Raw genomic sequence first — 22,491 nt, 5'->3', positions numbered from 1 at the left:
ATAATCACAGTCTTTAATTCAATGTCCTGTCCACAAATACAAGTTCACCTGTCTGTTGTGTCTGCTCGTAGTGTGTCCGCACCTCGCTGAAAGACAGAAAATAACATTGTCTTTAAATAGCTTCGACAAGCCAGTATCTAAGACAACCTATCTGAGAGACATTTTGGAAACTAAATGGTAAATGGGTTATACATGTACAGCGCTTTTCTACTTTCAAGGTACTCAAAGCGCTTTGACACTATTTCCACATTCACCCATTCACACACACATTCACACACTGATGGCGGGAGCTGCCATGCAAGGCCTTAACCACGACCCATCAGGAGCAAGGGTGAAGTGTCTTGCTCAAGGACACAACGGAAGTGACTTGGTTGGTAGAAGCTGGGGATCGAACCTTTTTTATTTCTGACCATCAAAAGAAACAAAAAACAGACACACACATGTGGGACGGAGGATTTTCTGTCCATCGTCTGTCTTTGCAGCACAAGCAACTCTTTTCTCACAGCCGTGTGTGCCTGTCAGATGGCAAGTTCTTTCCAAACATGCTGAATAAAATGAAAAATAGTGCTCCCAAAACAGTGATGAGTGCTTTTTAATATATTTTCATTTTCTCCTTCCAGTATTTTTGTGCGTTTTGATGATCAGCATATTTTCTGCATATTAATAAAGACAGGGACGCAAAATGGATTGCACTCATTATTCTGCTCACTTAACAGACGCAATCCACTTTGCACACATTTACAAAAATCAGCTTTCCGTGCGCGATCAAGATGGCATGTGTTTTTTTTTTAGTGCACTGAACACCGCTGGCTGAGGAGGTGGCTTTTTCTTTGTCCATAAACATTTTTACATGATTTAATGACTTACTGGACTGTAAAATCTACAGTTAAGTGTGAAATATTTTTTCTTGCTAATGGGACTCTAAATACAGAACAATCATACTGAGCGGTGCTGTAGCACCTTCAGTCAGTATAAATTGGGGTGGGGTACGTGAGCTACAGTAGCACACTTGTTGCTATTATACTATAGTTTTTCACAGAATAAGTCAGCAGCTTTTGTTAAAAAAATTGGATTTACACAACCAAATGATTTAATAAATATAATTAAATGATGCGCCAAAATGAATGACTGATTGCATGAATTATTGTGACCAATAAAATGGATAATTATATATAAAAGCTCAAAAATGTTTCCAAACTGAAATTTTAATGAAAAACATGGAAGGTTATTCACATACAAATAAAAGGTAAGACCCGAAAGGTTGTTTTTTTTATTTATAAAAATAAATGGTAACACTTTAATATGGGGAACATATTGACCATTAATTAGTTGCTTATTAAAATAACAAAGACTTAATTTAGAGTTATTTGGACACTAAGGATATTTGGATATAAGGGTTAGGGTTAGGGTTACGGTTAGGGTTACTAATAAGCAATAATTCTGAGGTTATTGAGGGGAAGACTCTAAGTTAATGGCTTACTGGTTGTATAATAAGGCCATGCAGAATAAGGCATTAATAAGTACTTAATACTGACTAATTAAGAGCCAATATGTGACTAATCTACAAGTTAATAAGCAACTAATTAATGGTGAATTTGTGGTCCCTATACTAAAGTGTTACCAAATAAATAAATGTGACAATATTTTTTGATCAATGTGAATTATTATTTTCTTTTTCATGTTATCCTCATAAAGAGCAACCTGTATTTCCATTGATGAGAGCATATGCCATCAAGTTTAAAAAAACAAACCTCCAGGGTGCCTCACCTACCTTGAACCATACCGCATGTCACTGCAGTACACGTTTAACAATATCAACAAAGGTAGAGGTCACCTGCAGATTATGCCAGAGGAGCTTATCTAACATGCCATTCTAAATTCAGTGACTGAATATGGAGTTGATCTACCTTTGCAGGTATTTAATGTCTGTTTCACGGCCGAGGTGCCCTTGAGTAAGACATCCAATTGCTACCCGAATGCTGAGAAGCTGCCTGCTGTTGCGGTGTGTAACTCAGTGTTTCTAATTATTTGTTATATAGTTTTGCAATACTGACAAACAAGCCCATTCATTTTGATGACATTTGACTTATTTCCATCAGGAGTTTGAAATGTTGGGAATTGAAAACAAATATTGTACAAAACACATTTCGCGGATAAAAGAATCGTGTTGTGTTCAGGGTCAGCATACTAGTCCCTGTTCTTGTACGCGTGCTACCGACTCGACTTGAGTCACCAGAAGAAAACACCGCTTAGAGGGCGAGAGGGAGAGAGGACAGTGTGTACTAAATTGTTGGAACCCTGTGTGTTTATGTTTAAAGCGCATTCATAATCGGTGTAGCTGATGCTGAGTCATACACGTCCTCACCTACAAGGATGCCTGTTTGTGTGTGCGCGCCTCAACGTGCCTGTGAATAAACACCCAGTTAGAATCTGCAGTGTCTGATTCGACGGGCATGTTAGGATAAGTCATGAGATAGCTTCTCTGCATACAAATTAATTTATATTAAAGTACCAATGATTGTAACACACACACTAGGTGTGGTGAAATTTGTCCTTTGCATTTGACCCATCCCCTTGTTCACCCCCTGGGAGGTGAGGGGAGCAGTGGGCAGCAGCGGTGCCGCGCCCGGGAATCATTTTTGGTGATTTAACCCCCAATTTCAACCCTTGATGCTGAGTGCCAAGCAGGGAGGTAATGGGTCCCATTTTTATAGTCTTTGGTATGACTCGGCCGGGGTTTGAACTCACAACCTACCGATCTCAGGGCGGACACTCCAGCTCAGTGATTCTTAACCTGGGTTCGATTGAATCCTAAGGGTTCGGTGAGTCGGCCTCAGGGGTTCGGCAGAGCTTACGTCGCTGAGGTCAAGACACACCCGACTCATCATGTAAATAAAAACTTCTCCCTATCGGCATATTACCCCCAAACAATGTTCCTTTGCGTCGGATGAAAAGAGCACAGCTCCCTTCCCCCATTCTCACCACATTCTACAGAGGCACTATAGAGAGCCTACTGACCAACTGAATCTCTGTCTGGACTGGAGCCTGCAGTGCCTCAGACTGGAAGTCTCTCCAGAGAGTGGTGAGGACGGCGGAAAATATCATCAGGACTCCTCTTCCTCCTATCCAGGAAATCGCAAAAAGCCGCTGCCTGACCAGGGCTCAGAAAATCTGTAGAGACTCCTCCCACCCCCACCAAGGACTGTTTTCACTGCTGGACTCTCGAAAGAGGTTCCGCAGCCTCCGTAGCAGAAACTCCAGATTCTCTAACAGCTTCTTCCCTCAGGCCAAAAGACTCTTGAACGCATCATAATAATCCCCTCAATTGCCCCCAAAAATGGATTAACTCGCTGGAATATAAAGACAATATTACATACATCCATAAACCTGGATGCCTATGCAAAAGTGCAATATATTTATCTGTACAGTAATCTATTTATTTATATCGGCACCTTATTGCTCTTTTATCCTGCACTACAACGAGCTGATGCAACGAAATTTCGTTCTTATCTGTGCTGTAAAGTTCGAATTTGAATGACAATAAAAGGCAGTCAAATCTAACTACCGGTAACTAATTTTCCATCTGATTTGCAGGTATGTAATTTGTTGTGAGTTCATGCAGCGTGTTGGTTTTGTTCTTTGAACAAGGTGATGTTCAGGCACGGTTTATTTGGTGCACCAGTAAAAAAAACATTTAACTTTGTCTTGAATTTGAAAAAAAAACACAACATTTTATTTTTCACTAAAGAAGGGTTCGGTGTATGCGCATATGAAACTGGTGGGTTTCGGTACCTCCAACAAGGTTAAGAACCACTGCTCTAGCTACTGTGTATTTGGTTGCAAATGTGCATGTCGTCATAAATAATCCATAAAGCTGCCGGCAGATCAAGCTCTACTTGCTCTTTCACATAGATGAGGGTTAACATGAGGGAAACATCATGGCTTATCCTAGAGACACTTTCATTAGAGACTTGTAGAAGTATTGTATTGCAAAAAAAACGTGTTTGAGACGAAGAAAATAGTATGACAACAATGATTGACGCAGAACTAAAGACAAAAAAGACAGACTCGTAGACTTGGATGCTGGTAAATTAATGCAGTGTTTAACACAGTAATTCCCAGATCCATACAAATATGCCCCCATAAGGGACCGCGAGTCGCATGACAGTGATGACGTTGCTTGTTGATTGAGTTCCACGTAAAAAGTGAAACTCCAAAAAGGTGGATCAATCAATCAAAAGTTTATTTATATATTTATTTATATATTTACACAATATCGTACAGAGGTTAGTGTATTCCAGTAATTGGATTTTCAAGGTAAAACTGATACATGACATAGCATGCAACTCAAGATATTTCAAGCCTTCTTTTGAAATAGTGAATATGATTATGGCTTACAACCTGTGACGGCCTTCAGTGATGTCCTACTTAGACCGACTTCAATAAATATCTCTCAAAATACTACAATTGATGTCACTACTTAACCACTGCTGGAGAAAAACTATACTAAAACACACTTGCGCAATATTGAGTATTGAATCACCTCAACAGTGTACAAAACGGCCTATCTTTCGGTGCATTTCAAAATCTGAAAACTTACGTGGAACTGTCAAAATTAAAATAATTGAAAAAAAAAACGCATTAATTTTGAAAAAATAAATGAATCAAATATTTGAACTCACGATTTGTAGCACCCAACCAATGCCGTATAAGCCAGTGGTAGCGCTCGTAGTTGGTTGATTCGAATGGAAGTGGCAGGCTAACCATTCCACCGCCGGGACAATTTAGCGAGCTTCCGGGGTCGGCCGACCTCGTCTCACAAGATTTAATTTCTCTTTAAATATTCTTCTTGAAAATGGCCTTGTAAATATATATCTGCCACCTAATCAACATTTTGCTCTCCTTCTTTGTGGATTGAAAAAGTGAGTACCGGTTATTTCTCTGGTCGGGGGGGTGGGGGGGTGGGGGGGTGGGGGGGGGTGGGGGTATGGCACTGAGTAGTCACGTTTAACATAAGGCTACCTAGATGGCTACTGTCAACAACTCCTGATCTGATTGGCTATCGCAACTGCCTATCATCTAAATGTCTTTCGTTCGTTTTGGCACTGCACAGTCGCCACTAATGTTGATTCAGAAGGCCGCTGGCAGATTTCATACAGCGCTGGCAACAAGCTAGCTGTATTGTGATTGGATAAAAGCTTCAATGTAAAAACAAGCAACAATGGTGCCTAATATGACATGAGGAGAAATACTTTCATAGATTTATGGAAAGTAAATTAAAAATAAAATTAACTTTTATTCATCTATGACAGGGGTAGGGAACCTATGGCTCTCGAGCCAGATGTGGCTCTTTTGATGACTGCATCTGGCTCTGAGATAAATCTTTGCTTAACAGGATAAGTAATGAATAGTTCCGCTGGTAATCACAGTGTTAAAAATGACGTTCAAAATATAAAACATTCTCATGCATTTTGATCCATCCATCCGTTTTCTACCGCACCTGTTCAAGAAGTCGCATTAATGGTAAGAAGAATTATATTTATTATTGGTTAGCTTCAGAATAACAATGTTATTAAAAAGAATAAGAGACTTATCATACTCTAAACATGTAGGTCTTACTTAAAAATGCACGCATTTAGTTGTATTCAGTGTTAAAAAATATTATACGGCTCTCACGGAAATACATTTTAAAATATTTGTCTTTCATGGCTCTCTCAGCCAAAAAGGTTCCCGACCCCTGATCTATGATCATGATTTATGTTAGGTCAGCAGAGAAGGCCTTGCTGGCCTTGCACACCACTGCTTACAACTTATGAAAACTTCGAATTGAAAGTCTCGGAAAATTTTGGGTTTTCAAAACTGTAAGCCACGATCATTCAAATTTCAAGAAATAAAGGTTTGAAAAATCTCACTTTGCATTTCATGAGTTCATGTCACATATTACTTACATATTTTAAGTTGAATTGCTGACATGGATGGACTTTGGCACGATATTAAATTTTTTTAGTTTCACCTGTAAGTACTTACTATATTACTTGTGTTGCAGAATAACAACTCTATCTACAGTCATACAATTATTGACTGGAAAAAAAAAATTATAATAATGGTAATGCGCTGTCACTAAAGAAGAAGGAACTACTTCTGAAGCATGCAAATCAGAGAACAGATTGGGCCTAATCAACTAAAAATGTGCGTGAATTAATTTATGTGCAAACTTGATAGCGCACACAAAGCTAATCTGCTAAATTTATGCACAAAATAAAACAGCAAAATAGAGAGCGCACCAAAGCTAGCTCAGTGGTTAACTGAGCAATTAGCATACCTGCTCTAGGCTTGGTCTTGGTGTTTAACATGTCTACCCTAGTCCTCCACTGATAATATTATTTTAGATACTAAGAAAGGCAGATTAATTGACATAATGGAAGTGATTATTATTAGGGAAGTGGCCCCATTCTTTGTATGGAGACCAAATTAGCTGCTAGCCAGCTGGGGGACCAAAATTAAACACAGTATTAGCCAGAGGGGATTGATGTTTGTGATTGGCATTTACAGGTATTAATCGGCAAAGGCAATCGGCTACTTTCGCATGAATGTCGGCCAATACTGATCGGTGGACAATCGATCGGCACATCTCTAATAAATACATTTGCATTGTTAAATACAATGGCTGTGTACATACGGGCAAAGCATCAGGTGGCTGATCTAAACGCAAGGTGGAGGACAGCATGGATGGGCTGATAGGGAAGCTGGGGCTGCTGGGATTGCGGCTCTTGCGTCGAGAGCGTCTGGTGGAGTCCCGCCGACTCTCTCTCCCTGGACCGTCTGGTTCCTCTTCAATGACCAGGATCTTGTCGTCACTCAGGTAACGCAGCAGGGAGTTGTCTGAATCTGTGTGGAAGAAATATGGCACCAGTTAGATGATGTACAGGCTAAACAGAACGGAAGAGAGGGAGTGAAACCAAAGACAGTTGCTGATAAGGGAGAACTCAATACGAGAGAGAAACATGGGCCAATTGACTCGAACAGATTAAAAAAAAACAGAAAGGGATAAAAGTTCCCCAAAGCTGCATTATCGGGTAGAATATGACTCCACTGCTATGGACATCCTGCTTATCTGTTAGCAAAGATTGAGGATTTGGACTACACCACTGCTAAATCTGGATTGTGACAGAAAGTGTGACAGTTTTCATTTGTTCGTTATCAAATGCACAAAAAAACTTTAAAACTGACGGAAGAAAAACAAATATCCAACCCTGAACTTGTTATTGTGCTTTAATGTTATTCATACACTTTCTGACAGTAGAGTGGAATTGAATACAGATCGAGTGTCAGTGCAAATTGTTCCAATTGGGCACACGGAAATACCTTCATTTCCAGAGCAGGTGGATAAATGCAATACCCTTGCATTTATGGTTGTTTTGAACTATACATACCTACCAGATATGCATCCTAAAACAACCACAGCACCATGAATAATCTGAGGATGGGCTGAAATGTGTTGAGTTGAAGTGGAAGCAAAGCAAGGCACTGTTCCAAACCTGTTTGTTTGTACAGTGTGAGGGGCAGCGTTGCATGTATATGTGTTAGTAGTATGTGTGTACCTCGGCTCCCTCTCTTGCCCATGCTGGGTTCCTTGGCCTCGGCCATCCAGTTATATTCGGGAGGCATGGAAACAGGTCTGAGGTCACCTGGAACGATCCAACCAGCGATCAGAAAGTCGGTTTAAGGGGCAACTTAGGTAATCGGGTGTTGGCAAGCAGAGACCGAGAGAGTGACTGAGAGACATCTGGTGGATGGACAGGTGAGAGAGAGACAAGGTGTGTGCAGGTGAAGGGAATGACATGCATGACAAGGATCATCTGACCCACATTTTAGTTTTAGATTTTCTGTGTGCAGTTTGTTCTCCTTGTGCTAAAATCACTTCACTCTGTTAGATTACTTGAAGACCGTTAATTGTTATTACCGTGCGTGAATGTGAGTGATTGTCAGTCCTATGATTTACAGGTGATCAGTCCAGGGTTCACCCTGCCTCTCAATATAAGTCACCCGGGATAAGTCTTCTTCAAAATAAACCAATATGTGTATCACGGTATATGCAAAGATTTCAAATTGTGAATCTGGTATACATTTTGCATTTACTGTAACAGCAAAAATAATTTTAGTTTGTTCAAAAAATGTAATCAGATCATGTTGGAATATTTTTGCCTGTATGAGTTTTTATACAGATACTGCACCTGTAACGTATTCCGGCTAGTGTGGCTGTGCAATTGTAGATTGTGTAAACCTTCCTCTTAGATGCCTTAAGAGCTGCCCTGGAACTTGAGTTGACAGTCCGTGGCTTTTAACTTGCAGGCTTGCGCTGCTCGAGTTAACTTTCAATCAACGTAGATATGTGGACGTGAGATTGAGGGCTGATCTGCATTAGACATTCAGAAGAAATTCCGGACATAATTTAAAGCTGGATCTACTAAAGGTTTGCGTGTTTTGAAAGATGTGTAAGTTTCATAGCGCACGCCATTGGCGTTGTTAGGCCTATGTTAGGGGGGCTCAAGCCCCCCTAAATAATTCTTAAGCCCCCCTAAATAATTTGGTGTTTTTTTTGTTTTTTTTACAAATACATGCCGACATATTCATTATAAAGTGGCCCAAATATGAGTTTAAATAAATAATCATATAACCTGTTATTATTCACTCAGTTTCCCCTCACTTCGTAGCGTAAGGTAGAGAGCCTCTTTAGTGCGTCGGTATCCAATCCATTCCACTTGTTCATATAGAAAATGCCCACATCACTCAAATTCCAGTCCGCATTTTCTCTGCGACCTTGCTTGCGGTCCTGCAGTTGTATGAAGCACATTATCTTCCTTTACAATGAGTGAAGCGGCACAAAACCTTGTGTGTGCAATTGTAAATAATTTATTTTTTTAAGTTTTGTGTTTCTTGTAGAATCTATATAAAGTAATATACATTAACCTATTGTTAAAATAATGAAAAAAACATAATTCATTATATTTGTTTTATTGTATTGTTACATTAATATCTGTTGTATTATTATAGGATGGCTTGTTAAACATTTCATGGGATTTTCAGAGGGAGGAAAAAACAAGACCTTTAATATAAAATGTAAAATGAATAAATACATAAAAAGAAAAAGAAAAAAAATGGTTAAAAGCCATCGTCCCGGGGAGCATTTCATTTCGTCCCGTGCATTTTTTTAAAATAATAATAATAACAATGAATAATTTCTAAGTCTTTGTTTGCCGTTTGTGAAGTTTTGTGCTTGTGCGTAACGTTCGCTCGCATCCTGTGCATCTCCTGGGGACTAAGCCCCCCCCCGTCCTTAAAAGCTAGTGACGCCCCTGGCGCACGCAGAGCTGATCTACTAAGTTTGTGCACAGAGGATTGTGTCTCTTAAATGGGATCATATGATGTTTCTTCCTTGTGGTCGACATAACATGTAATTTGGTCAAAATGTTGCATAGATTATGTTTTACAAACCATCTTTAAGCCGCTTTCTGACCGTCTCTTCAGGATGTGCTGTTTTGTGGGCGCACTTATTTACGTGCCTTCACTTTGGTTGCGTCTTCTCCCCATCAGCCATGTTGTAGTGTTTAGTGCTTCCATATCAAGTCTACTTACTCTATGAGTTAGAACTATACACTACTTTATATTAGAAATGGCAACAGCAGAGGATGCATGTGCATGTACGACCCAGTCTGCCCCACAACAATAAGATAGAGCAAAAGAAGGAACTTATTGACTACAATGGCGGACTGGCGCAAAGCTCTTTGGGTAAACCTCTACCACATATAGATATATCTGCTGACGTCACAAATTGGAAAAACGTCACAAGTTATGCGAATTCTAAACGGCTCGTTTGGAAGAGGTATGAAGGAAGACAAGATTGTTTTATAGATATCTCCACAATGCCTCAATGGTTTGATTTTAAATGTTCGGGACTTATGCAGATCCCATACTTATACACAAAAGCAGGTACTAATACGTAAGAACAGTTGGTTATTTTATACCCTTTAAATGAGCAACATTAGACTGCAACCCTTTTAGCATGTCTGTCTTCATGTACTGTAAATGCAAATATATATGCTGATTATAAGAACGCCCACAATACTGGGAGATGTAAATATAGTGATTTAGCACTCGTAATGTGATTAATCAAGACTGAAAGGCCGCTGTTTTGTGTCTTTATTTAGCACATTTAAAAGTATGGGCATATTAATATATTTGCTATACAACAAAATGTCTTCCAATGTGCATTTTCCTGCACCTGGATCACTCCAGATGCACCATCACTACACCTGTGCCTCCTAAAGCGCACCTTAAGCGGGCTAAAAATAGGTTCTGTTGCCTAAATAGCACTTTTGTATCGCCCAGAAAAGATTATTCATATTGTATGCATCCGCTGCATATTCCACAACATAACAAATCAGCACACGTTGGACCGTTGGAGCATATAATATCATGAATGTGGAGTGTCTCCATTGGCACAGCCAGTATAGTACACACAATAACCTCTTTGAATAGGCCAGTCTGCATCACTTTTGCACTCAGTTATCAATTGTACACCCCCACTAATAGTCTGAACACAGTACAAAACTGCCTGTCGCGGGAACAAAATGCTGTTATTAAGCCACGTTAATGGTAAAAAATACAAGTATATCTGCAATTTTGCTCACTGCTTCAAATGTAAACATCCTTCCTTTTATATTGCATGTTCCTTTAGTCTAGCGAGCTACGTAGCTGTTGCCAAGGAAACCAATGAGCTCAGCACTTCAGTTATTTGGAGGGCTCAGCATCCTTTCAACAATAAGATTCAGCAATTTGGTAACGCTGGAAATGTCCACCACAGCAACGGGTCAGGAAGCTAATCTGCTAATTTAAGCCAAAAAGAGTGTGATAGTGTACACAATTCTGACTCGGGACTTGTGAAAAGAATGTAACATGTGACACAGCAAAAACGATATGGCTAAAAAAGTAAAGGCTTTACTGTCACAGTCATTGCTGTTGACCACTTTCCACATTTTAGGTTGTCAGTGACTGTTACATTTGAGCAGTTTCTGTAAAGTCTCTGCATAGCAGAGGGCAGATTCCTGCTTTCATTGATAGTCCAGACATGCGGCTCACAAGTCCTGTGAATGCATATTAATGCATTTGTTTGCAGAGTGACCCTGGCCTTTCACATCATGACGGCCCCTTGAGAATCACCCACGAAGGAACAGTATGACTTGAAAGCTGTCTGGGATAGTGTGAAGGAGGGTCTCGGGCTAGAGCGAGGGCCCGGAACACTGTTAATGAATTTGTCTTTGATTTTGGGACATGACACCCCAGTTGAGGAATGCTTTTCCATTGAGAGCTAAATAAAGAACCATATCCCTTATGTGAGGTTTATGCCAGAAAGCGAAAATTATCCATCTGCCTCAGAATGTAATGGTTTGTTCCTTGGTCCATGTCCCAACCTTCCAACCAGTTCCATGGACATGGGCCCAGTATTTTCAGTGTAATGCTGTATCATGCTGACGGGCAGACAGACAAACAGCATCAGAAGCCTTGTTGGTAGAGATGCTTAACAGCCATCAAGCAAGGGATGAGCACATAATGAGGGAATGTTGAAAACATTTTTGGAGAACATGCTGTTCTACTGAAGAAACCAGTTGGGAGCCACTTAAGTAACACCAGCAACATGATGAAATCTGCTTCTTACCATGAGTGGGGGTCTTATCTCTCCTGCGCACGCCCGTATTACGGCCCCTGTCATAGTCGGAGCCCGGCGGTCCATCTCCCTCCAGAAGAGAGAAGTACTGGCCGCTGTCCTGGTCCAGGTAATAGCTGACGGCTTCTGACCCTTTCGAGACAGACTGGGGAGTCACACTGTACCGGCTGATGTCATCACATGAAATCAAACCCAGCTCTTCTCTGCAGAGCACAGCCCCATGTTAGTCATAGTCAGCAAAGAGGTCAGCATCTGTGTGTCCTAGAGAACAACCTTGGGCTGTATAGTCCGGAGACAGGAGAAAGAATGTAGACGTCTTGGGCATCCATTTTGGACATGCCTAAAGTGCCACCGGGTGTAGGGGAAGTGCTGGTAGGGCTTGTGGGGACCGGCTGAAAGGAAAGGAATAAAAATGTGTTGTTATAGAGGATCTTAAAGCATAAACTGAGAATTGATTATTTTCCAACTTCACAGCACATAAGAAAACTGTGGGAAAAACACAAAACAAAATACTCTTTTGTATCCTTGAAGTTCAGCCGGAACCTTTCTTTTACATTTGTGAATCACAAAGAATAGAGTCATTTACTATAGATGCTATGTTCTATAGCAGGGGTGTCAAACGTACGGCCCAGGCCCGTGAACAGATTGTATCCGGTTCGCGGGATGAGTTTGCCAAGTATAAAAATGTACCTGAAATTTTTGAATGAAAGAAACAGCTGTTCTCAATGTGTCCACTGGATGTCGCAATAGCAATTATTTGATGCTACATGTGTACAAAATAAACCACATGATGTTAGTACATCAGTCGAGGAAAATGATCAAACCTCATAAATAACATCCTGTAATTTGATTTTGATATCATTTTTTTTTTCTTGATGGATTGAAAATGAACACCAATGAGTTGACTGATGAACATTATCACATAATGTATTCAGAAAATATAAATAATAACAAATAAAGATAGAATACTATTAACCGCAACATGTAAGTGTAAAAAAAAACCCCAACAACATTAGGATTTGTACATTTGTGCTTGTTCTATTTTTAAACAAAGAAAACAATCAGAAGATTTTACCAGTCCGGCCCACTTCGGAGTAGATTTTTGTCCATGTGGCCCCCGATCTTAAATGAGTTTGACAGCCCTGTTCTATAGGCTCTGACTCTGCAGTCTTTCCACATTCACTATTCTATCCTTTTGTTTCATGCATCTTCACACACACACACACACATATACTGGTAGGCTAGCAGGGCAAATGTCCCTAACGCGGCCAACATGTAAAAAAATACCCCAGGTTTGAGTACCACAAGTCCCGCAGCCGGCCACGCGAGTCCTGGGGTGCCCAACATGCCCAAAACGCACCCAGCATAGTCACAGGGGGAGGGGGGGAGCGAAAATTCCCCTTCAGGGGACCTTTTGCTGCCGGCCACGCGAGTCCAGGGGTGCCCAACATGTCCAAAACGCACCCAGCAAAGTCACACTGTGAGTGGGGGAGAAAATTTGGAAAAGTTTGCAAAAGTCCCCAAAACAAATCCCCTACAGTGATTTTGTAAACAGGTTTCCCTTCAGAGGACCTTTATTTTGGTTCCCATAACGTCAAACGTCCCATAAAGTGACTTTGTAAACAGAAAGACGTCCCCAATAAGTATGCATTGCCAGAACACACACTCACACGCGCACAAACACACACACACACACACGCACAGACACACATACACAGGGTTCTCCATGTCTGTTTCCACAGCAACCATTGCTCTCACTGAGGCAGAGGAAAGCTAGCGGGGTCTCCTACCTCAGCATGACTCGAGGGCGCGTCATTTGTCAGCGCGTCCTCCATGAGAACAGGATGCCTTGCTGCTTTCATGGGAACTGATATGTACCAATTTTAAATACATCTGAGCTGTTTTCCTTCTAGATAGATAGATATATTTTTGATCAAGAGGGAAATTTAAAGTTAGGTAACCCTTACTGCAACGGTAAGGGTTATAAATGTGTGCATTTGTAATTCCTCAACCTTTCCACTGCCTCACCACTTGTGTCCCCAGGACGTGTCTCCATCATTACCCCTGTCCGAGGTGTACAGTCAAACATCTTTTTAAAAGAATGCTGTTAGGGAAAAAAACACAAAAAACATGGGGACGCGATGAAGCAGAGACAGGGAAATGGGTCAAAAAGAGAGAAAAAGAGGGGGAGAGTGATGGAGAGGAGAGCGAGGCAGGGAACTGTGCTGTGAGAGGGAAAATAGTAATTTAGTGATTACAGCCCAGCCTTAGGAAAAAGGGGAAGCAGTGCTGGGAGTGCAAGCAGAGAGAGGATGGGACTTCCACAGCAGGTGGCTTTGCAGCATGTTAAAACATCACTTAAAACATTGGATTCCTGCTGCATTCACTACAAACATATCGAAATGTAATGCATACACCCTATGGGCCATATCACAACTTTAACATTAACACTTTGCAGGTCCTTACCGTGGGGATGCATGAATGCAGGTCAGGCCAGATTGGGTGTGACTGGACACCAGGCCCATGGACTGGAGTCAATAAGCAGTCTTAACGCTAATTAGATCATTCTCTGGAAAGAACGTCCCATAAGCGCAATGCTCGTTGCCATTCATAAATGATAAAGAGTTACGTGTCCGATTTATGTCTCTGACATGTCATCCCATTGGTACCAAAGTCCTGTCCTACTCTAAGTTTATTGGTTGTTTAGCTTTTGAATCCAAAGATTTAAAATGAGCAGCACCAGGATGCAGGTCATTAGATTAGAAATATCAGGGCTGTCAAAACAATTCTGCCATATCGATTGACTTCATGAGCACATTTGTTATTCAACAAATGTCACTGTGAAAGTAAATCAACCTCTCTCCAAAAGGGGTTTTCAAAATGGGGAAGAACAGCAACAAAGCTAACTTCAAGGGCCCCTCTAATGACAACATTGGCACTTATTTCCTTGTTCTGGACCTAAAATGTACCCCCAAAATAAACACAGTAGTGATTTTAGGCTTGTTTTATAGGGAGTTTCAGCACATTTTGGAACACGTTTAACACTAAAACAGTGGTTCTTAACCTGGGTTCAATCGAACCCTAGGGGTTCGGTGAGTGGGCCTCAGGGGTTCGGCGGAGCCTCCACCGCGGAGGTCAAGACACACCCGACTCATCGTTTAAATAACAATTTTCCCTATCGGCGTATTATGGATTCCCCCAAACAATGTCCCCTCTAATTTTCCATATGCGTGAGCAAACACAAAAACTCTTTGCGCATTCAGTGGAGCACATGTGAGCGACGTCAGACGTGCACATGCACTTTGGCCACACCAGCAGCACACCTGTCCCAAATAAATAAAATGTTTTATTATTATAATCCAATGACAGAGGTCATTTCCATGAGCTTATTTTCTAATATAAGTGTTTTGGCCCACTTACAATGACAATAACAAAAAAATATTGTTTTTTCAGGAGCTGTGTACTAGTATTGTATGTCTGGGTGGGGGTCCTGCTTTGGAAATAATTTGTACCCCTTTCAGATATTGCATTTAGTTACCACTTAAACATTCACATGTGGCACAATGAGATGGAAACATGGGATCATGTGTACATTCCTGTAACTTTCTGTTTGTAAAATGTATCTTTATTTGTATTTCTTTAATATAATAACATAATTTCATGATTAATATTTATGAATTAAGATTAAATTAAGAAAAAAAACATTTAATTTTTCACTAAAGAAGGGTTCGGTGAATAAGCATATGAAACTGGTGGGGTTCGGTACCTCCTACAAGGTTAAGCCAACAACTGGAGACAATTTCATATTGCATATTATGAGCCTGATTTACTAAGCTCCAAATACCTCGCTCTATCTAAACAGTGTGTGCAATCAGTAGAAATTGCATGTACTATTAGTGGGCGTATTGCATGTGATCTGCTAGCACTGCGTGTGCAATTGAAAGGTGCAAAACGCCTTATTTAAATGAGGATTTTGCATGTACCATACAGGGCATCATCACAGAGAAACTCTGATTTACTGCACATCAATGTTATCATGCTATGTTTTCAAACATGCCGGAGACATATGCCACTGTTTATGGGCATTTTAAAAGCAGTCATTCAGTGCATCTCCGGTTTTTTTTTACCGCCTAAGGTGCATGGGAAGGAGGCTGCACTTAGTCCGCTCAAGACGCAAAAAAATGCATATTTAAAGAAGTTTTTTTTTAATATAAGAAATATTTTGATAATATATATTTTATGTTAAAAAATACGGATGTCATTAAACAAATACCAAATGACACCAAAACGCAGCAATTAAATTTGTTTTAACAGGCTCTTTAAGTCCTCTGCCAGCCATAAAATTATAAAATGATGTTGCAGAATATCATTTTATAATTTTATGGCTGGCAGATGACTTAAATGGATGGATGGATGTTGCAGAATAGACAATATGTCTAATATTTTTTTATTCCTCAATGTCCAACATGTTGACACACACACGAAGGACGGAGGATTCTTGTCTGTCCATTGTCTGTCTGATTCTGCAGCCGTTTGTGGAACTATCAGTTTGCATGTCCTTCTGACACGTGTTAAATAACAAACAATATAATGCTCACAAAACGGTGATGAGTGTTGATAAATCACATTGCAGGTGCTAAGTAATTATATTTGCATTTCTGCTTCCAGTATTGTGGGTGTTTTGATGATCAGCATACATTTTACATATTGATTAAGACAGAGATGCAAAATGGATGGCAAGTCTTATTCTGCTCACTTAACATACGCAATCCAATGTGCATACACTAAGTAGATCAGCTTTGCGTGTGGTTTTAGGTTTGCAAGTGTTTTAGATTACACGCAAACCTTTAGTAAATCAGTTCAAATGTGTTTTGGTCGCATCTTCATCGCGAATCATTTTATTTCCACGCAGAATTTGACAAACATTGCAAAATTCCCGCTGAGGTGAGAAAGACACCACAGTCAGAACCTGCAAAAAAATGTTGTAAAGTATTGTACAAGTTTTCGCTACTTTTTTAGGGGACTTTGTGGTTCTTTCTTGAAACAGACATACCAGTGGCGTGTGACGTGTGTAACTGACCTTTTTTGCCCTTGTGAATGCGTTGGTTTCCCTGAGACTTTGAGACCCCTCTTTAGCTTGGAACAGGCATACCAGTGGCCATATTATGGAGCTTAACAGTATTCATATCGTAAACACGAAAGTGTAGGTCCATTTCACACTCGCAATAGGATACTCAAGTTACGCCGCAGACACGACACTCAAAAAGCAGAGATAAATAAGCAAATCTTCTAAAATTATATTTTGTGTCCTCTTCTACTGATGTTTTACTGCTGAAATCGTACCTTTGACTTGAATTGTGCTTGAAAAAATGCTCAAAGAACATAGAGAGATACTTTATTTCACATTACCAGCAGCCTTACATAGGTGGATACACACAAGAGCCTGTAATATTTATAAAAAAAAAAGAATAAATAAGTATTAAAAATGTCAGAATAAGTTTAAGAAAATACACTCAGTCAGTTATATATATATATATATATATATATATATATATATATATATATATATATATATATATATATATATATATATATATACACACATTATCATACGTATGTCTGTTTTTGTTTGTAATGTTAACCCGATCATTTTGAATTAATCATGGACCTGGGCGACACAAACATGTAGTTATGTGATCAAAATAATACTTTTACATGCTTTTATCTATGTGGGGAAATAGAGCTCCAGTTCTGTAGATGACATCAGTTATGGGAAATGACAGCCAGATTCGTTTTTCAAGAGCAAAAATTACATGGAGACCTTGGAGGTGAAATTTCGGTCATCTGGACACTACAGGTCCTTAAGGTTATGTCAAAGGCAAAATTACTAGATTTTTAGTTCTTACAGTGAGAGCGTAAACAGTAGCAGACATCTTAGGGAGTAGGTAAGCCACCAACTATATTGATGGGGCGCTCACTATGCACAATTTGAAAATCCCTGCTCTACAATATCTAAGGATACAGCACTGGGAACAGTCCAAAAATGCAATAAATACCTAAATGTTGGTCTTTAACCAGGACAAACCCAATCCAAGGTTCTCTACCACCTAAAATCAAACATATTTTGACCAATCAAAAAATTGGCAAGTCTCTTTTCTCGATACATACTTCAGGCAAAGACCTCCCAGCTTGATAAAACATCCAATCCATACAGGTATTGAACAGTGTGCGTGTAGACTACATCCTTGACGGACCCCCCAAAAAAAGAGTAAAAGCATACCCGGTTTTCAGGTGAAATAAGATCTGCTATCGTCTGCAGGATGCCACACATTCTTAGGACATCCCCAGGAAATGAAAGATGTACTCGCCTGATAAATGTCATCCGTGAGAGATCTCATCTTCCTGTGAGGAGTTGAGTTGCAGTGACTGGTAATAACAACAATGTTTTAAGTCATTTGTGTCGATGTAAGTTTTGCAGTAGCTGGTATTAGCCAGCAATCCCTAAATTTAGGTGGTTATGATTTGTGTTCATGAGAAACATTTCGGTGTAAATCTACTGTTGCCCTTATCTAGCTTCAAAATTCTAGTAAAAGCTAATGCCATAATCTCCATGTGTCACACCGCAGTGAGGGATGTCTTGTCTTGGTTTTTTCTGTCTTGTGATTTGCATGTTTTAGTTTGAAAAGGAACTCTCCTCTCGTTTCAGGTCACTTGCTCTTCCTTTTGTGTCATCAGTCTGACATCATCCCGGTTCCCTGATTGTTTCCATCTGTTCCCTTTTACCCTCATGTGTCTTATAAGCCCACTCCTCCCTTTGTTCTGTGCCAGATTGTCTCGTTTATTCGTGCTCTCTAGCATCCATGTCCATGTCCATGTCCATGCCTTGCCTTACCTTACCTCGTCTCAAGCTTATGTTCCTTGATCCTGAATCCCTTCGTTGCTATTTTGAGTTTTCCTTTCTTCCTCCTTAGCAGAGTGATTTTTTGTTATTTAGTTTATTCACCCGGGGTGGATGAGATCCGCACGGAGTTCCTTAAGGCTATGGATGCTGTGGGGCTGTCTTGGTTGACAAGACTCTGCAGCATCGCGTGGACATCGGGGGCGGTACCTCTGGATTGGCAGACCGGGGTGGTGGTTCCTCTCTTTAAGAAGGGGAACCAGAGGGTGTGTTCTAACTATCGTGGGATCACACTCCTCAGCCCTCCCGGTAAGGTCTATTCGGGTGTACTGGAGAGGAGGCTACGCCGGATAGTCGAACCTCGGATTCAGGAGGAACAGTGTGGTTTTCGTCCTGGTCGTGGAACTGTGGACCAGCTCTATACTCTCGGCAGGGTCCTTGAGGGTGCATGGGAGTTTGCCCAACCAGTCTACATGTGTTTTGTGGACTTGGAGAAGGCATTTGACCGTGTCCCTCGGGAAGTCCTGTGGGGAGTGCTCAGGGAGTATGGGGTATCGGACTGTCTGATTGTGGCAGTCCGCTCCCTGTATGCTCAGTGCCAGAGCTTGGTCCGCATTGCCGGCAGTAAGTCGGACACGTTTCCAGTGAGGGTCGGAGTCCGCCAAGGCTGCCCTTTGTCACCAATTCTGTTCATAACTTTTATGGACAGAATTGCTAGGCGCAGTCAAGGCGTTGAGGGGATCTGGTTTGGTGGCTGCAGGATTAGATCGCTGCTTTTTGCAGATGATGTGGTCCTGATGGCTTCATCTGGCCAGGATCTTCAGCTCTCGCTGGATCGGTTCGCAGCCGAGTGTGAAGCGACTGGGATGAGAATCAGCACCTCCAAGTCCGAGTCCATGGTTCTCGCCCGGAAAAGGATGGAGTGCCATCTCCGGGTTGGGGAGGAGATCTTGCCCCAAGTGGAGGAGTTCAAGATCACGGGTACAAGCGGCCGAAATGAGTTTCCTCCGCCGGGTGGCGGGGCTCTCCCTTAGAGATAGGGTGAGAAGCTCTGCCATCCGGGGGGAGCTCAAAGTAAAGCCGCTGCTCCTCCACATCAAGAGGAACCAGATGAGGTGGTTCGGGCATCTGGTCAGGATGCCACCCGAGCGCCTCCCTAGGGAGGTGTTTAGGGCACGTCCGACCGGTAGGAGGCCGCGGGGAAGACCCAGGACACGTTGGGAAGACTATGTCTCCCGGCTGGCCTGGGAACGCCTCGGGGTCCCACAGGAAGAGCTGGACGAAGTGGCTGGGGAGAGGGAAGTCTGGGCTTCCCTGCTTAGGCTGCTGCCCCCGCGACCCGACCTCGGATAAGCGGAGTGAGTTATCAGTTATTTTTCATTCTTTCCTCAAATTTTTGAGTACAATTTTTGTTAAACTTTATTAGATTAGATAGTGTAGAATTTTTCATAGCTGTTGTTTCTTCCTCCTGTTGGAGCGTTTTTGTTAATACATTTTATAGCATATACGGCGCCAATTATAGTTCGTCTTTGCTTTTGTGTTTTCCTCCGTTCGGAGTGATTTTCGGTTGTTCCTATTTTTTGGAACCTTTTTCGCTGATTAGTTTTTTGGTTAATATAGATATTGTAATTCCTTGCCTTTGGAGGTGAAAGGAAGCTATCATAATAAAAGCCTGTCTAAGTTCCCTACTCTGCATCTGAGTCCAATCCTTTTTACCAAGCCTGACACCATGTTCGTTTTTCAAGAGCTTAGCAACAAAGATCTGCAGACGTTACTGTACCCTTTTAGACAACAGTTCTGCTTGAAAACACATACCAGTGGTGCTAATTTTACTGTTACGGTTGCGCATTAGCATTGTTGGCGGTATCCAAGGATGCAGAGAAGGCATGCAGTGTGTAAGTAAAAGGTCCCCTTATTTGGTACTAGGAAATTAAGCATAACAAAGGAAAGCGCATAAACGTGGGAAGAGCAGTAAACCACAGCTGATAATGCAAAAGGACAACTGGTAGCAAGGAAAGCAAAGTTAAACATGAAGTAACTAATTGGGAAGTGCTCAGTAATGCACCTGCACAGTCTGGTATGCGGCACTGGCATATAAATTCCTAAAATGATGATGGTCAACAGGTGTATGTCCTAATCACCAGAGAGAGGTAGGCTGAAACTGAAACTAACACACATCAATGGGAACTATTATGCAAAACCAAGGATCATGACATTTACAACCCAATATACCAATTTAGTTATCCTTTCAATGATCGGAAACTAGCCATATTTTATTAAAATGTTAATTCAGTTCAGAAAACAATTAAATGAGGTCACAACATTTCCTCAAGTGACCATGAAGTGTTTACTTAAATGAAATACTGGTTAAATTTCCTCCATTGTATTAATTTGCCAAAATGAGCTATTAAAGCTTACAAATAGGTAAAATAATAATAATAATAATAATTGAACACTATAACTGCCATTGTGTTCAGACGGCAGAACAAAAATAGAACAAAGTACTTCCATCAAGATGTCAACAAAGCCATGACTGCTTACCTATTCTGCCTGCCTATTAACAATACATAACTCACCAATACATGTTTCCCAAAATAGCAGGCATTTACAACTAGTAATTATTTATACACCGACACATATTACAGATTTATGAGAAAGGGGTCTAGGACAACGGGTGGCAGTTGTGAGCGATGTGACAAATGTACACAGCATTAGTCCAAAAAAACACACACACATTGCCTGGTTGTTATTAAAGGGGCACTACACTTTCTTTTTTTTTTTTTAGAATTTTGCCTATCATTTACAATCCCTGTGTGAGACAAGAACAAATTTGTCTGATTTTCTTGTGCATTCTAAATAGTGAAAAACCGTGAGCAATAGGTGGCTAACGATTCAGCTAATAGGGATTTGAGCTATTTCACATTATAGAGCCCTGTAGAAAAAACTCCCAAAAAATTGTATATATATGTTGTAATTGTGAATGTAATGTAGTAACAGGCATTTTCAAAATACTGTCCCATGTAATATTTACATATTTTGCTCATTTTAAGCATTCTTAAGCACTGTTATTATTTGGGGTACTGATATGACGTTCGCTGTTCTATTCAACAACAAATACTTTGGGACAAATTATGATCCAGATTCCAATATTTTTTTAGCCTGAGTATAAGGAGCACAAGCTAAAAGTTTTAGAAGCTGTGTGCTAAGCCGCAGTGAAACACTAAGCCTCATGTAGAAGTAGTACTAAGTACTAAGTAAGAAATACAAACACTTACTGTACAATGTCCACTCTCAATTGGTTACTGACTGATGAGGTGTTTATATCTTTCAGCACATGAATTGTGGTCCCCGTTTAGTTGATGAATTAATCCTCACTTCTCAGGTAATAAATGCATGTGAGCAAACAAGCATCTCAGCCTGTCAAGAGCTGCATAAACTATGTTACTTGCCTGATTAAGACGCTCTGTTACAGAAAGTAGTTCCTTTAAAAGCCTACTGAAACGCACTACTACCGACCACGCAGTCTGATAGTTTATATATCAATGATGAAATCTTAACATTGCAACACATGCCAATATGGCCGGGTTAGCTAACTAAAGTGCAATTTTAAATTTCGCGCAAAATATCCTGCTGAAAATGTCTCGGTATGATGATGCCTGCGCGTGATGTCACGGATTGTAGAGGACATTTTGGGACAGCATGGTTTGAGTTTGAGTTTATTTGAGTTTGAGTTTATTTCGAACATGCAAGTATACAACATGATACATCACAATCTCCAGTTTCTCTTTTCAACATGTTCGAAAAGGAGTAGGAAGAAGCAAAGCTTATTTAATCCTACCCCTTTTCTTTTACATGACAGTTGCTAAAA

At 40.7% G+C, this 22,491-nt stretch overlaps 1 protein-coding gene across 6 annotated transcripts in view; it reads right to left on the bottom strand.

The window, feature by feature from the left end:
* The window catches only part of LOC133575284 (connector enhancer of kinase suppressor of ras 2), a 175,367-nt gene that overhangs the window by 32,006 nt on the left and 120,870 nt on the right, over positions 1 to 22,491 (bottom strand). For 5 of the 6 annotated variants that reach the window (XM_061927915.2, XM_061927912.2, XM_061927914.2 and 2 more), the window contains exons 10-14: positions 11,999 to 12,117; positions 11,717 to 11,928; positions 7,602 to 7,688; positions 6,680 to 6,888; positions 49 to 86 (exon numbers count right to left, since the gene is read on the bottom strand). In XM_061927915.2, the coding sequence (XP_061783899.2) occupies positions 49 to 86; positions 6,680 to 6,888; positions 7,602 to 7,688; positions 11,717 to 11,928; positions 11,999 to 12,117 (665 nt within the window). The remainder of the gene's footprint in view (positions 1 to 48; positions 87 to 6,679; positions 6,889 to 7,601; positions 7,689 to 11,716; positions 11,929 to 11,998; positions 12,118 to 22,491) is intronic. The other variant, XM_061927916.2, reaches the window with a different exon arrangement.

The sequence above is a fragment of the Nerophis lumbriciformis genome, linkage group LG35 (assembly GCF_033978685.3).
Source record: "Nerophis lumbriciformis linkage group LG35, RoL_Nlum_v2.1, whole genome shotgun sequence".
Classification (NCBI taxonomy): Eukaryota; Metazoa; Chordata; class Actinopteri; order Syngnathiformes; family Syngnathidae; genus Nerophis; species Nerophis lumbriciformis.
The sequence above is the reverse complement of the archived record's forward strand: the minus strand, read 5'-3'. Positions and strand labels throughout refer to the sequence as shown.